This window comes from Sebastes fasciatus, chromosome 22 (assembly GCF_043250625.1).
Source record: "Sebastes fasciatus isolate fSebFas1 chromosome 22, fSebFas1.pri, whole genome shotgun sequence".
Classification (NCBI taxonomy): Eukaryota; Metazoa; Chordata; class Actinopteri; order Perciformes; family Sebastidae; genus Sebastes; species Sebastes fasciatus.
The window spans coordinates 25224609-25240136 of NC_133816.1; the positions used below are offsets into that span (position 1 = coordinate 25224609).

The 15528-nt window shown below is 40.9% G+C and overlaps 2 protein-coding genes across 2 annotated transcripts; both read right to left on the bottom strand.

Moving 5' to 3' along the window:
• Positions 1–2263: 2263 nt before the first annotated feature.
• LOC141761005 (uncharacterized) lies at positions 2264–9599 on the bottom strand. Its single transcript, XM_074624190.1, has 6 exons — positions 9280–9599; positions 8150–8255; positions 7921–8051; positions 7587–7828; positions 7374–7492; positions 2264–4505 (listed from the first exon to the last, which is right to left on the bottom strand). Exons 1-6 carry the CDS (start codon positions 9482–9484, stop codon positions 3218–3220), a joined length of 2091 nt encoding a protein of 696 aa, XP_074480291.1. The 5' UTR covers positions 9485–9599; the 3' UTR covers positions 2264–3217.
• A 1012-nt stretch (positions 9600–10611) lies between these two features.
• Positions 10612–14906, bottom strand: LOC141761351 (zinc finger protein basonuclin-2-like). The gene is made up of 7 exons (XM_074624688.1): positions 14880–14906; positions 14620–14725; positions 13912–14087; positions 13733–13798; positions 12896–13288; positions 12198–12723; positions 10612–11692 (listed from the first exon to the last, which is right to left on the bottom strand). The coding sequence occupies exons 1-7, from the start codon at positions 14904–14906 to the stop codon at positions 10821–10823; spliced, it is 2166 nt and encodes a 721-aa protein (XP_074480789.1). The 3' UTR covers positions 10612–10820.
• Positions 14907–15528: the final 622 nt, after the last annotated feature.

Sequence of the window (15528 nt, forward strand, 5' to 3'; positions counted from 1 at the left end):
CAGCTGAGGCTGATGGGAATGTGATTAGTCTTGCAGGTATTGGTTTACGAATCAAAGTACTAGACAAATTAAAATGTTGACTTGATGACGGGACCGAATATCTGTACAAAATTTCAAGGCAATCTATCTTAAAGTTGCTGAGATATATTCAAGATTACATCTCTAGAGCTACGCTGCATGGTAAAGCCTGAACTAATGAGACATATGAGATACCATTATATGACAAATTCAAAGTAAAAGTGTATGTTTAATGATGTTAAAGCTCTGCAAAATGAAATAGTAACCCTGCATTGATTTTAAGCACTGTTGACTGTTTTTCATAGATTTTTGTTCATGTTTTGGAAATTAATATTAGTGTTTAGGAAAGTTTAACATGTTTAAGATTATGAACTTGTGTGTACTAATAAGTGAAGTTATAGTATAATGTATTTTATTTTATACGGTAAGAGAATACCACGTATTAATTTGGTGTGAAACCATCGACATAAAAAATTGTGTCATCTGCATAAAAATGTATGTTGCAGAACTGATTTGGAAGAATATTGTTATTTATGTATAAAGGAAACAATAATAGACCAACTAATGAGACATATGTGATAAGACTGAATGACAAATTCAAGCTAAAAGTGTATGTTTAATAATGTTAAAGATCTGGAAAGTGAACTTGTCCCTCTCTGCATTGATTTTCGGCGCGACGTCATCTCAGATTGTCCTGGACAACAAAATATTTGCACTTTATGTTCAAAATCTGGCAGGAAATATGGTCCAATACTGGAGTCACGGGTGAAGTGTGATTAAAACACAGCCATGCACACACACCGACAGAGAGACAAGTGTGTTGTCTAAATGACAGGATTTGATTTTAATACACACCTGTTTGTTTAGGAGTCATTTGAATCCTGTCAAATGTTCATCTTAATGGACTGATTAAATGAACCGTAGTTAACGACTGGCACATCGTTGGCACAGATGTAAATTAAAGCTTTTGAAGATAGTTTTTCTTGGACTTTTATTTACATTTTGTATGGAAAATATATATTAATGTTTTGGAAATGTTTAAGATGTTTAAGATGAACTTATGTGTGCACTAATCAGTGAAGTTATAGTATAATGTATTTAATATTATTAACATAATAAATAATGTGGTTTAATGATATTGTGATATAATCATGTATAACATTACTGTATTTAAACAAAAGAATAAATGTCACATTAATTTACTCTGATTGTATTTCCGTTGTACAATCTCTCTACAGATCACGCAGCACAGATGACAAACTGATGATTGTTATGATATTCAAATAGCGGTGCTGCTGTACCTGTGATCTGAACCCCTAGTGACACAATGATGTGATAAATAAATTTGCCTGTTGTAATTTACCGTGAAAAAGTACCATTAAATATGAATTGCAAAATCCCCAAAACAATCCTGTGCTCTCCTGTTCTTCACATCTTAATCACAGATATGTCTTAAGATACATTTGGTCAGTACTTATTAATATACTATTCCATTTCTGCCAATAGATCCCCCTTAATGTTACACACTGTTCCTTTAAGAAGGAAATCAGACTGAATATGACTAAAGGCTTGTTTGGAGTACGATCACAGATATATAGAATTGTGTCATCTGCATAAAATCGGACGCAGCACTATTAAGTAGTTTGTTCAGTAGGATTCTACGACGATATCAAATGTTTCAGTGTTTGGTTTGTCCGTTCTGGTGGCCGGCTTCATGAAGAGGACCCACTCCATATGTAGATATAAACGGCTAATTCTAAACTATCAAAAACATAACAATCTTTTAAGAAGGAAATCAGACTGAATATGACTAAAAACCTAGTTTGGAGTACGATCACAGATATATAGAATTGTGTCATCTGCATTAAAACGGACGTTGCAGCACTGGTTTGGAATAATAATGTTATTTATTATGTAAATAGCAAAGGACCAAGAATAGATCCCTGTGGTACACCATTACTAAATGCAAGCAGGCTGGATTCAGGACCATCATCCACAACGGTTTGTCAACAGACACCATTTAACCGAAAGATTAGTGGTCTGTTAAGTAGGATTCTACGACGATATCAAATCTGTTTTTTGATCCAGTGAACTGTTTCTGTTATTGTGGGGCGACCCAACAGACAATACGTGTAGACTTTATGCAATATTTTGGTTTATGACTAAAAACCTTTGTGTATTTTGAGTTTAATTTCAGCAAATGTTAGCATGCTAACATACTAAATAAAGACAGTGAACATTGTTAACATTAACATCAGCATTTTATTTTACGTCATCATTGTGAGCATGTTGATAGCATTTAACTCAAAGCACCACGGTGGTTACGTACAGTCTCACAGAGCTGCTAGCGTGGCTGTAGATTCTTAGTCTCTCTTTGGTAACACTTTATAATAACCATCATTTATAAATGGTAAACTGATAGTTAAGTTATTTCACTGTTAAATAATGAAATGATAATTGATGTTTACTAATTATTGATAATGCTATAATTAATTTATAAATTCTATATTGTATCATAGCTAATAAGTATTAATTATCAGTTTATTGTTGCACACAATATAACATTTGATATACTATATTAAGTATTTGTTAATAATTACCAAATGATTTGTAAACCTTAAAGAAATCGTTTGTAAAACATCTATAAACATTACATATAGACCAGAAACCAATTATTAACCATTTACAAACTATTAACTATCTAAATATTGTTTATAGATGCTTTAGAAAGTATGTATTAACCATTTAACAAATTATAATTATCAGTGGCAACTTTATAATAGTGATCCAAATAATGTTTATAGATGGTTTATAAACAATTTCTTTAAGGTTTTCAAATAATATCTTAATCATTAACAAATACTTATATATATAGTATATAAAATGTTATAATGTGTGAAATAATAAACTGTTAAAACAACAAATTATAGCATTACTAATAATTAGATAATGAATAATAATACAAATAAATAATGAAAAATAAATGAGTTATTATAAAGTGTTACCCTCTTCTTTTACTACTTGCGTATATCACAACACTACAGTTCTGAGATTATACAGACCGATTTTATTTGAGCCATCCCGCACAGCGCGACATGCAGTGAACTTCTCACAGTGTACAAAAACAATAACTTAAGAAAACAATAATTCACAGTCTCACAGGAGAAAATTAAAATACGAGTTTGGTCCGTTGTCAGTGTCACGTCGCAGCTTCGGCCACCAGGTGGCTCTTCATGTGTGTTTTCAGACAGTGGCTCTGAGTGAAGGCTTTGTCACAGATGGTACACTTGTATGGTCTCTCTCCGTTGTGGGTCCTCATGTGGACCGTCAAGTAGGTTTTGCGAGCGCAAGCTTTCCCACAAATCCCACAAACAAACGGTTTGAGGCCCGAATGGACAGTCACGTGGTTATCCAGATTGATCTTGCGTTTGAAGGACCAGCCACAGTCCGGGCAGCAGTACGGTGTCTCTCCGGTGTGGACCCGCATGTGAATCGTCAACGGTCCCTTGGTGGTGAATCCTTTACCGCATTCGCCGCAGTGGTACGGCTTCTCGTTGGTGTGCGTCCTCATGTGGATCTGCAGCTGCTTGCTCGTCAGGAACATTTTGCAGCAGACATCGCAGAGGTACGATCTCTCTCGGTCCGTGTGAATCTTCTCGTGCTGCCTCAGCGTCCCCGGAAGTTTGAAACGCCTCCCGCAAATCTGACAGCTGTGAGGTCTTTCCCCGGAGTGGGTCATCTTGTGGCGGGATAAAGATCTGTAGTCGCTGAGGGATTTGCCGCACACGCCGCAGAGGTGCGTCTTTTTGCTGGTGTGAGTCTTGCGGTGAGCTTTTAGCTGCTCCTTCAGTGCGAACACTTTGTGGCAAGTGTAACATTTGTTCAGTTTACCGGCCTGATGGAGTTTCTGGTGGTTCTCCAGGGACGCCTTCAATGCAAATGCGTCACGGCAAACATCGCATTTGTACGGTCTCTCCCCCGAGTGGGCGGCCACGTGCTCGTCGAGGCTGAGGACGCTGAGGAAAGACTCTCCGCAGATGTGACAGTCGTCAGTTTTGTGGCGACTCTGAAGATGATCCCTCAACGCCTCCGCGGACTCTGAAAGCTCTCCGCACACTCCGCAAAGACTTCCCGGATCGTCCACGTGACCGCAGGCGTGTTTGACGAGCTCGACATCTGATCTGTGCAGAGCTCCGCAGACTCTGCAGGAGAGGACGTCATTCTCAGTCTTTGACTTGGCGGTCCTGACACCAGAACGTCTGGCTTTCTCCTTCTTTGTCATCGTCTCAGACTGCAGTTCAGAGTCACTTTCTTTCAGCTCCTCGTCGCTCTTGTCTGGTTTCCAATCGTCATCGCTGTCATGCGCTTCTTCTCTTTCTTCTTCCTTTTCATCGTTACCGTCGCCTTTACTCTCAGCCGGTTCCGATATCCCCCGATCCTCATCGTCAGCCTCCTCCGTTTCCATGTCGAGTTGTTGTGATGCTGAGCTGATGGACACAGAAGTCAGGTGTTTAAAGTCTGTCTGATTATATGTTGGCGGTAAGTTATACAACACTTTACGGCCTAAAGTATGTGAACATCTTTTCTAATCAGTCTCTTTTGGTGGTGCATAAAAGCCGAGAATATCCCCACTGCTGTAGAGCGGGTCATACTCAGAAACGTCAGCGCAACAACTGTTCCTGAGGGAGTTCATGACCTGGACGACACACAAGTGATCGTCAAACAGTGGGATGTCGGGATGTGATTGTGGGCAAAATCTTCCCACCGGTTAATAAACTCGTGATAACGCCGGTGTTACAGATTACACCGAACATTTAACAAGAAAAGATGACACTCCAAATCTGTTGAGCGCTGAGTTTGATCTTTACCGTTGGATGCTGTATGTCTGGCTTCTCCGGTCCAGCTTTCACTGTGAGGCTGCAGGTTTCCACCCCGCGCCGTTAAGGTACCCTTATAGCGTTGGGTTTAAATGTGAAATATTGCCAAATAGGTGCTTTAGGTTTTCGCTTCGACACCAAATCATCCTCCACCGTCTCGTCTGTCAACTCTCTCTCGTCTTGTGTGTGAAATCTGACTCCTGCTGCTCTGAGCTGACACTCTTTCACTTTGTAGCGTCCGCCGCCGCCTGCTGGCGTGGAGAGTTATTTACGCTCACGCAGGCGCAGAACATACGTGCTAACTGGCCGTCGGCTGTAGTCTTTGCGGTGCGTTCAAGTGTAACTTGTTGGCTAAGACAAATGAGACGCGACGCAACAGTCGGCCTTCATCGCCGCTGGTTCTTTGATGTCGGCTTGGTGTGTCTGGGTCTTAAAACACAACTCTCTCTCTGTTGCTGTTGTAGCTGACCAGGAACCTGCAGGTGAATCTCCCAGCTCCGCCGCACACCAGTGTTCCTGACTCACACTCCACTTAGCTTCTTGTGCTGAATGTTGCTAAGGGCCTACGGCACGAATTTTCGACCGAAAATTTGGACGAAAATTTATAAAAACTGATTTTGTAGGTTCTTCTGAAGGCTTGCACAGCCCTGCGGGACATTTGTGCAGGGGGGAAAGACAGACATTGACTTCAGTGGATTATAGGATATATATATTGGATCAATGAAATCCTTTGTTCCAACTAATCGCCGTCATTCTGAATAATAATTAGCCATTCGTTTGTTGCACAGAGAGTGTGTATTTTCAGAACGATGGGCAGTGTAACAGGCAGTCGGACTAATTCTTTTGGTCAACAACCAAATTAAGGACAACATCGGGCATGAGATCGCTCAGCAGCTGGGATACGATGAAGATGGTGATGAAGCTGATATGCACTTGCTTTTGTTATATGTTGGTCATGGAACGGGGCTCGCTACAACAGCTAACGTTAGCATCACATTTGGGGTCCGATTAGTTTACGTATTGTGTAGTTAATAAGGCTGTCAATCGATTCAAATAGTTAATCGTGATTCATCACATATTTTATCTGTTCTAAATGTACCTTAAAGGGAGATTTGTCAAGTATTTAATCCTCTTATCAACATGGGAGTGGACAAATATGCTGCTTTATGCAAATGTATGTATATATTTATTATTGTAAATCAATGAACAACACAAAACATTGACAGATATTGTCCAGAAACCCTCACAGGTACTGCATTTAGCATAAAACAATATGCTCCAATCATAACATGGCAAACTGCAGCCCAACAGGCAACAACAGCTGTCAAGTGTGCTGACTTGACTATGACTTGCCCCAAAACTGCATGTGATTATCATAAAGTGGGCATGTCTGTAAAGGGGAGACTCGTGGGTAATCATAGAACCTGTTTACATTCATATATCTGGAGGTTAGAGGTCAAGGGACCCCTTTGAAAATGGTCGTGACAGTTTTTCCTTGTCAAAATTTAGCGTAAGTTTGGAGCGTTATTTAACCTCCTTCATGACAAAATTAGGGGTATGTCATCAGCATATTGGAGAATCAGAGATATAAATAGAGACACGGATACAGTATGAAGTACACATTTACTGATAGAAAGTGCCATGATTTCATAGATTCTATTGACTGTATATTGACGTCATACCAGCAACATTACTACAGTTTCAATGTCTCTATCTGTAGAATATGTCACGGAAATTAAAAAAAGTAAAGACTTATTTTTAAATCAATACTTCCTGCTTTCATTTAAAAATAAAAGCCCTCAAGCAGTTTTTTTTCTGTTGACAGAATTCCTTCATTTGTTAACACGAGGCTTTTATTCTGAAATATGTGCAGGACAGTGTTGTAGAACATGCAGTGACTTGGAGAGCTCCATGAATGAATATAGTACGGGGTTTTAATGGTGGATTATTACTATTATTTACGAATTACCACACGTTTCTTAACCTTTCTCTGTCTAAAATAAATATAAATTACATTTATAATGAAATGAAATGGACATTATGAAAGACAAACACTATGTAGAAAGAAAGAGCTGACAGCAGCAGCAGAAACGCAGCTGGTGTGAACACCCAACGCCTCAATCACGCCACGCTACGCAGCCGCCAGGCGCTCCCGACGTTCCCAGTGTGGACGAAGCGTAAAGGTTTGCGGGCGGAACTCACGCTTGTGAACTTTGGTCCAGAAATCAATCTACATACCGTGTATCCGGACCGTGAACCTGTACCGTGGCAGTTCAGCGTGAATACCTGAACAGTTACCGTCCTGGTGGGAGACAGTTGAAAAGGTTGAAGAACCTGTTCTTTTATCAGAGGTGGGACGTTAACCAACCTGTTCTCATTCTTTAAGGGTTCTTATAGAGAGTTATTATATAAAGTGTCCACATACTTTTAGCCACTTCGTGTATGTTTCACCTTTTAGTGACATTTCCTGTGACTTACCTCGTCTCAGGTCTGGTTCCGTCACACGTCTGCAGGGCAGCGGTGGACTCAGAGTCCTCAGAGTCTTTTATCTGGAGAGGATGAATCTCTTCTTCTCTGAGCTGACGTTCTCTTTGTGTCTAGAAAAATAAAACTCATTTAATTTCAATAAAAGTGACGTCTACTGTTAGAAACCTGAACGTGAAGAGAGAGAGAGAGAGAGAGAGAGGTCACCTTCAGTCTGATGTAGACAGTCGACTTCCATCCGGAGCAGCTGATGTTTCTGTGGATCTCCTCCGCCGTCAGCGTCTTCACTCTCAGCAGCTGGAGTCTCCGTCTCTTGTCCGACGTCAACACGTCGAAAGGTTTGTCGTCCCCGGACAGCTGGGGGAAGGTGGACCTGAGCAAGTCCAGGAAGTCGTCCTCCCGCAGGTCTCGGGGACACTTCAGCTTCAGCATCGGACATTTCTTCAGAACTGATCGGAGGAGAGACGACGATAAAACACGACGATCTCTCAGGTTTTAGTTTTTACTGCCAGACGTCCTCGAGAAACAGTTTTAAACTCACCGCTGTTTGAGAGCACGGCGGTCTGAGAGTCCTCCAGGATCCGGATCCTGAGGTCTACATGGTTCTGTGTTTTACTGATCTGAGGTCTGCCAGACTTCCTCCTCTTATAGTAACATCGGGGGGGAAAAGACCTGAAAGAGGAAGATCGACTGGAGGTTAATTCATTTTATTTAAAATGTTGACTCCTAATAAAAACTGAAGTGAGAACTCTGGTTGTTTATGGAGGAACCTTGATGGAGTTTGATCAGTCGAGTCTTCCAGGTTCTCTGGATGCTCCTCATCTTCATCCTTCTCCTCTTCCTCAACATGGCCGAGGCTCCTGCTGCCCTTCACACCTGGACAAAAGACAAAAATCAATTATTTCCACTTCACATTTCTGAAAAAATGTGAGATTATAGGTCGTTTCTTTTTTATAAATGTGTGTTATTATAGGGGGGGGGGGGTTATTTAAAAAAAGTGTATGTGATTATAGTTTGTTTTTTTTAAAGTGTGATTATAGTTGGGGGTTTTTAAATGTGTGATTATAGGGGCTTTATTATTTATTTTTTTAAATGTGTGAGATTATAGTTTTTTTTTTTTTTTTTAAGTGTGATTATAGACTTTTTTTTTTTTTTTTAAAGGATTGATTATAGGGCTTTTCTTTTTTTATGTGTGTGATTATAGGGTTTTATTTAAAGAGAAAAAGTGTTATTATAGGGTTGTTGTTTTTTTAATAATTTGTGTGATTATAGTTTTTTTTTTTTTTAAATGTGTGTGATTATAGGGACTTTATTTTAAAAATGTGTTTATTCTAGCTCACTGAAACTAACTTCTACTCATAAAAAAAAGTTTGATACATTTAATATTAATATTATTCGTATATATATTCATATTAAACATATATATGTGTATATAGATATATATCTATATACACATATATAGATATATCTATATATATATATATAGATATATATATATATATATAGATATATGTCTGTGTGTGTGTGTGTGTGTTTTTAAAGGCTAAGATATGATCTTATTATATATAATCTCTTTGTAATTGTTGAAATAAAAGTCCTTCTCAGCTCATTAAAATCCCCAAATTCCCAGAAATCACTCAATAAAAAATATCTTACAGTATAAAAATATAATATAAAAATAAATTATACAGTAAATAAACTGTAAGGAAAGGAAAAGATTAATAAAAACAAATAAAAGCTTAAATAGATGCTCTTTGCTCAATTAAAGTAATGCCGAATTAAAGAATAAGTCCTCTTAAATAAAGAAACGTGTTAATATGTGTAACTTCATGAACGCAGAGTAGTTGACAGCAGGGTGAATGTTAAATCTCTATATATGTTAACGGAGTCCGGAGCCGACCTGAGAGCTGAGCCTGCAGCCGCTCCAGCTCTCTGCTCTGCCGGGCGATGAGCTCTCTGAAGCCCGACGCCTCCTCCTCGAAGCCGGATACGATCCTGTCAACGACCGCGAGGATCTCCTGGGAGGCTGCGGAGAGTCTCTGAGCGATGAAGCCTCTGAGGAGATCTCCTTTCTCTCCTTTCTCTCCTGTAGAGCCTGTAGACATGATGTTAGCTGAGTGATGGAGACATCATCGACTCACGGCCTGCTGGCTTTGTTTACTAGCTGCACCCGCTTCCGGTTTGGGTGCCACCTTATATGTCGTCCGAGTAGAAACCAGCTGCTCCTCTTCCCGTTCCTCTTCTTTGATGGAGATTAATATATATATATATATATATATATATATATATATACATACACACACATATATCTAAATATATATATATATATATATATATATATATACATACACACATATATATATATATACATACACACATATATATATATATACATACACACACATATATCTAAATATATATATATATATATATATATATATATATATATATATATATGTGTGTGTGTGGGTGTGTGTTTAAAGGCTAATTTGTTAAGATATGATCTTATTTTATTATATATATATATATACATACACACACATATATCTAAATATATATATATATATATATATATAGAATTAAATTTGTTAAGATATGATCCTGTTTTATTATATTTATATATATATATATATATATAAGCTCTTTGTAATTGTTGAAATAAAAGTCCTTCGCAACTTATTAAAATCCCCCAAATTACCAGAAATCACTCAATAAAAAATATCTTACAGTATAAAAATAATATCAGGAAAGGAAAAGATAAATAAAAACAAATAAACCTTTATTGAGTAAAAGCGCAAAGTACAGAAGCATCATCAGCTAAATGTATGAAATTTTTATTGCAATAACAGACAACGAACACAGGGAGAGCATGCTGTTAGATATACAGTATATATCTATATATAAATATATAGATATAGATATATACACATTTATCATGGCAGAGAGAAACAGAACAAACCAAAAGCATTTTATTTATTACAGTTGCTGAAATCATAAATAAGATGTCCTATCAGTCCATGTTTTCTGAGACATTCCTCTTCTTTAAGCTTTGTTGAACATGCAGTGTTTCAAAACAACTTCCTGACAAATATATACATGTATATATATATATACATATAGTCGTAATATTATAAAGTAGTAATTTTACATGTTTTCTTTTTTTCTCGTAAAGCTATGACTTTATTCTCATAATATTATGATTTTATTTCTCGTAATCTCAGATGTATTATTTTTCCTCAATGTGGTCCTAATACTCCGTCGTACCGTCGTACCATAGACCTACAACAATGATCAATACAAATGAAACCGTAAACAAAGAACAGTTATTCATTTCCATATTTATAAATCCCCAGGGAGCCGCTGGAGAGGAGCTGAAGAGCTGCAGGTTGCTGACCCCTGGTTTAGACCAATGTTGACCCTTCACCTTATGTTTGTCATCCTTCAACACTCCTCCTCCTCTTCCTCGTCTCTCCCCCCCTCCACCGTCTCTCTTTCTATTTTCACCGGCATGCTCGACTTCCTGGGCTTCTTCTTCGGCGCGGGGTGACCCGACTCCCACCGGCTCGTACGGTCCTCTTCTCGTTTCCCCTCCGTGACGTCATAGTCACGTGACACGGGCCGGCTGGTGCAGCTCGCCGTGGTGACGGGGTCGGGGTCGGGGAGGGGAGCCGGCGCAGGGCGGTTGGCGTGAAGGGTGAGCAGGCGTCGATGGCGTTCGGTTTCCTCCGGCACAGGAAGGACCAGGGGGACGAGAGAGGGAGGGGAGCCCAGCGAGGAAGCACCGCGAGCGGGGAGGAGGGGAGGAGGAGGAGGAGGAAGAGGAGGAGGAGCCTGCTGGGTGTGCAGGTCAGATCCGTCACTCAAGGTGAAGATCTGGTTGGTGTCTTGGCGAGTTCGGGGTAGAGGAGGAGGAGGAGGAGGAGGAGGAGGAGGAGGAGGGGAGTTAGATGGAGGTGGCGTGTCGTCCCGGCAACCATGTTGGGGGTTCGTAGGACCGTTTAACCCGTTTCTCAGGGCGTGTTCGTGCACTAGCATGTGTGCATCATCGTCCTCTTCCCAAAGTGTGTCGCTGACGTCTTTTTCCTCGCACATACGTGTGTGCACGTCTTCGCGAGCGTTGTTGTCTTTGTGTATCATTGCGTCAGAGTCTACGCTCGCGTTTCTGTGGGTGGCGCCCGTATGTAGCCGCGGGTTGGGGTTGGCGCTGTGGCGGTTTCGGCTGCGCAGCGAGCTGAAGACCATGGTGCAGCCCGCCACCGTGCAGCGATGTTTGATCTTCAAGTGGACGGCGTTGTAGTGGATCTTCAGCGTTCCTGCAGAGACACCAAGGGAAAACGGTGCTCTGGTTAAAACGGATCGACTTCACACGTCAGCTGTTCTGTTTCTAGACCGGAAACCAGCAGGACGGGTAAATCCAGACCAAACATGCACCATGACGACCAGATGAGATCCCATTCTACACAGTGTTGTGGGCTCGGTTCTCCTAAGAAGTAAAATTCTTTTGTTTACATCTGAAGACCTGAGTTGAACCATTTAAAACCCCAAGATCTAAAATAAGTAGAGGACCTCGAATTGAACCCTGTGGAACACCAAGACACAAAATAAGTAGAGGACCTCGAATCGAACCCTGTGGAACACCAAGACACAAAATAAGTAGAGGACCTCGAATCGAACCCTGTGGAACACCAAGACACAAAATAAGTAGAGGACCTCGAATCGAACCCTGTGGAACACCAAGACACAAAATAAGTAGAGGACCTTGAATCGAACCCTGTGGAACACCGTATAGCAGACTTGGAGACACCACAAGGTTCTTACCTTTGTCATAGAAGCTTTTCCCACAAACGCCGCAGCAGACCCTCCCCTTCCGACCTCCCGCGGGTGAAAGAGAAGTGAGCGAGCAGAGGGAAGACGGGAGAGGACGGAGGAGAGAGGAAGACGAGGATGGGAGAGGACGGAGGAGGGAGGACGAGAAGGAGGGGGTAGGAAGAGGACAGAGGAAGGAGGAGGAGAAGGATGGGAGAGGGTTGAGAGAGTAGGAAGAGGAGCTCTGCAGCCTCTGGGAAGTCTTCGGGGGAGGGGAGGAGGGGATAAATGAGGAGTTTAAGGAAGGAGAGAGTGAGGAGGTGCTCCTGAGAAGCTCAAGCTCCTGGTCGCCGTGGAACCGGAGGTCCTGATGCCATACAGACCGGGCTGGGTTTAGCTGGTCTGGGTCGGCTTTGATTTTTAAACCCGGATCATTCTCTTGTTCTCTTCTTCCTCCTTCCTGACGGTGATTCTCTCCCAGTTTGGTCCCACTGAGCCTCCGTAGACACTGGGTTAGCTTACTGGGAGGAACCAGCTCCTGGTAACAGAAAAACAAGGAGGAGGAGGAGCAGGAGGAAGAGGAGGAAGAAGAGGAGGAAGAGGAGGAGGAGGAGCAGGAGGAGGAGGAAGAGGAAGAAGAGGACGTCACACTAAGAATCTCTCTCTATTGTTTCTAGTGGTGGAACCAGGGAGGTGGTAGGAGTGCTCACCTTGGTGGGAGGAACCAGACCGTGCACGGCGGAGCTCGGGAAGTGGAAAGGCAGAAGCAAAGACGGTCCACCTGGAATGTTTTCAAAATGGTGGACAGCGTCGCCGCCGTCAGCCGGACTGTTTCTCTTAATCCGACAGACGCCGGCCACTAAACGCGACTCTCCTCTCGTGTTCCTGAACGCTCCCGGAGTTCCCCCGTTCCCCGACGCGTTGGACCGGAAGCCCTTCGGGGCGGAGATCAGCTCCGGATCAGAGAGGCGGCCGAGGCACTGGAGCGTCATCAGCTCCACGATGGGGCGCGTCTCGCCAAAGCGAAGGAACTGTTTGAGGATGAGCAGCTCTTCTTCAGGCGTCGCCGTCAGCCAGCGGTCCAACACCTTCCCACTGGGATGCTGGAGAGAAATAAACTCTGATGTGAACACATGAAAGATTCAAACAGAGGAGTGAAAACGTGTAAATCCTGATTTCATGCTCAGTTTGAGACGCCGGGTGTTTGAGACAGAAGTCCTCTGAGTCAAACAGGACACAAACTTAAGGACAGATTTACTGGAATTCTTGCAGAAGCATCATCAGGATGGAGTTACACATGTTTGATGAGATCTGCTTAAAAGCAGTTAGTTTGGACAAGTTGTTGCTCATCTGGTCGATTTAATGCAACATGATCCACTTCCAACGGTGCTAACACTACACCAATATTACCACTTGTTTTCTAGTAAAGTTCTGACTTTATTCTCGTAAACTTTACGCGCTAATTTCAGTGGTAAAAGGTTCAAAGTAAAGTTCACTTTCATCATCAGACACTAGATATTGATTTGACATTATGAAGGTGTGTTTACCTGCAGCATGTAGCCTCGAACATAATCCCCCAAACTCCAGCCCAGTGTGTGCAGAATGTGGCCGACCTGAAGAAGACAAAAAGTAATCTGTTAATCATCAAATGTAATCTATTACTTCACTAACACAACCACATATACGTGTATAGCTTTCCATCGGCTGCTGTGTAGCTAACAGGTACCTGTTCTGGGCTGAGGATGCTGTACAGACGGTCCAGCAGGATCTTTAGACGAACAGGAACGGCCTGAGCTCCGTAGAGGACCAGGGAGCTCAGGTCGAACACCAGCCCAGGGAGGGCCACCTCCACTGGGCCGCAGCTGGAGGGAGGCTGGGCCTGGAACTGGAGCTTCGCCAGGGCTGGAGAGGAAGAGGACGACGAAGAGTCACAACTGTCATCTCCTCCTTCATACGGCACCAGAATATGGAAAGTAAATATTCACATCATATTGTGATAAGATAATAAAATAAAACACATTCAAATGTATGAAATATAAAATAATAAAAAACATACAACAGATGTGCGTTTACCGCCTGAAAAACATTATCTACGTGTGTTAGCGTGCAGATGTTCTCTCCAGATGCTCCCGGTGATGTGATGACAGCGACACCTGACTTCATGTCACCGTGGCGACTGAACACATCTGCAGTGTGTGTGTGTGTGTGTGTGTGTGTGTGTGTCCAACATCGTGTCGTTGTCAGACTGAAGTTTCTTTATGAAGCTCAGAGAGTCGGAAGAGAAACTGGAACGCTTTAACATTTTAGGTCTCAAGAAGTTGGTTGTTTTGTTCAGATCAAATCTGAATGGACATCTAAGACTGTGGGACATAAACCTAAATAAATGTCCTCACGTGTGTGTGTGTGTGTGTGTGTGTGTGTGTGTGTCTCACACCGTGTGGGACCCAGCCGTGTCCACAGCGGTCACATGACCTGAGTTGGACACTTCCTGGTTTGAAACACACACAGCTGCAGCCGGACGCCGTGCAGCGGACGGACCGCTGGAGACGGGAGACGACATTCATATTATTTATATGTTAATATCTATCATAGTTTTTAGATATTTCATATATTTAATATATTTCACACATATATTAAATAAATAAATAAATGAATACATGTTATTAATGTTATGAATGTTTTATTTGAATATACCTCCTCAGCGTCGGGACTCGTCCTCATGTCTCGCTCCTGCAGTCAGAGCACAGACATCAGCTCAGCCTCCTGATTGGTCGAATAGACCTGACCCTCCTTCTGATTGGACGGTTCAATCTTTGTGATTAAACTTGTTTCACTTATGAATAAAAGACAACGGTAATAATTTACTAATACTGTCATACATTATTTAGACTATAATTATAAATATCTATTTATTAGTTTTACATTAATGTGTCATTGAGATCTTATTAAAATTCAGTAATAGTTGTATTTATTGTTTTTATATTTTATTAGTTAGAATGATTGTTTATATACAGATAAAATAATAAAGCGATGAAAGATTTTACTTTATTATTATTTTTAAATTTTTAGTTTATTTAGAATAAACTCACCTTCTCAAAGAAACAATTAGTTATTTAAAATGTATTTTATGTTCTTCTATTAATTTACATATTTTACGTTGTTCTGCTTATATTTTCAATCCAGATTATAAAAATCAATTTGTTTTTATCTTTCATTTTCTTTGATGAAATAATAATAATAATATTTAACTTATTATTTTTAATTATTTTGTTCATTTAAAGTAAACTCCATACCTCAAAGAAACTATTTATTATTAATTCTTCAAAATAGCTTTAATACATTT

Excerpts from the sequence above, each read along its gene's own strand:
- LOC141761005 (XM_074624190.1), bottom strand. The coding sequence starts at position 9,484 with ATGTCTACAGGCTCTACAGGAGAGAAAGGAGAGAAAGGAGATCTCCTC. Across the intron at positions 7,829-7,920 it reads CGCCGTGCTCTCAAACAGCG|TTCTGAAGAAATGTCCGATG; the intron begins GTGAGTTTAAAA and ends TCCTCCGATCAG. Across the intron at positions 4,506-7,373 it reads GGAACCAGACCTGAGACGAG|CTCAGCATCACAACAACTCG; the intron begins GTAAGTCACAGG and ends TGTGTCCATCAG.
- LOC141761351 (XM_074624688.1), bottom strand. The coding sequence starts at position 14,906 with ATGAGGACGAGTCCCGACGCTGAGGAG. Across the intron at positions 14,726-14,879 it reads CGAGTCCCGACGCTGAGGAG|CGGTCCGTCCGCTGCACGGC; the intron begins GTATATTCAAAT and ends TCCCGTCTCCAG. Across the intron at positions 13,289-13,732 it reads TTCGAGGCTACATGCTGCAG|CATCCCAGTGGGAAGGTGTT; the intron begins GTAAACACACCT and ends ATTTCTCTCCAG.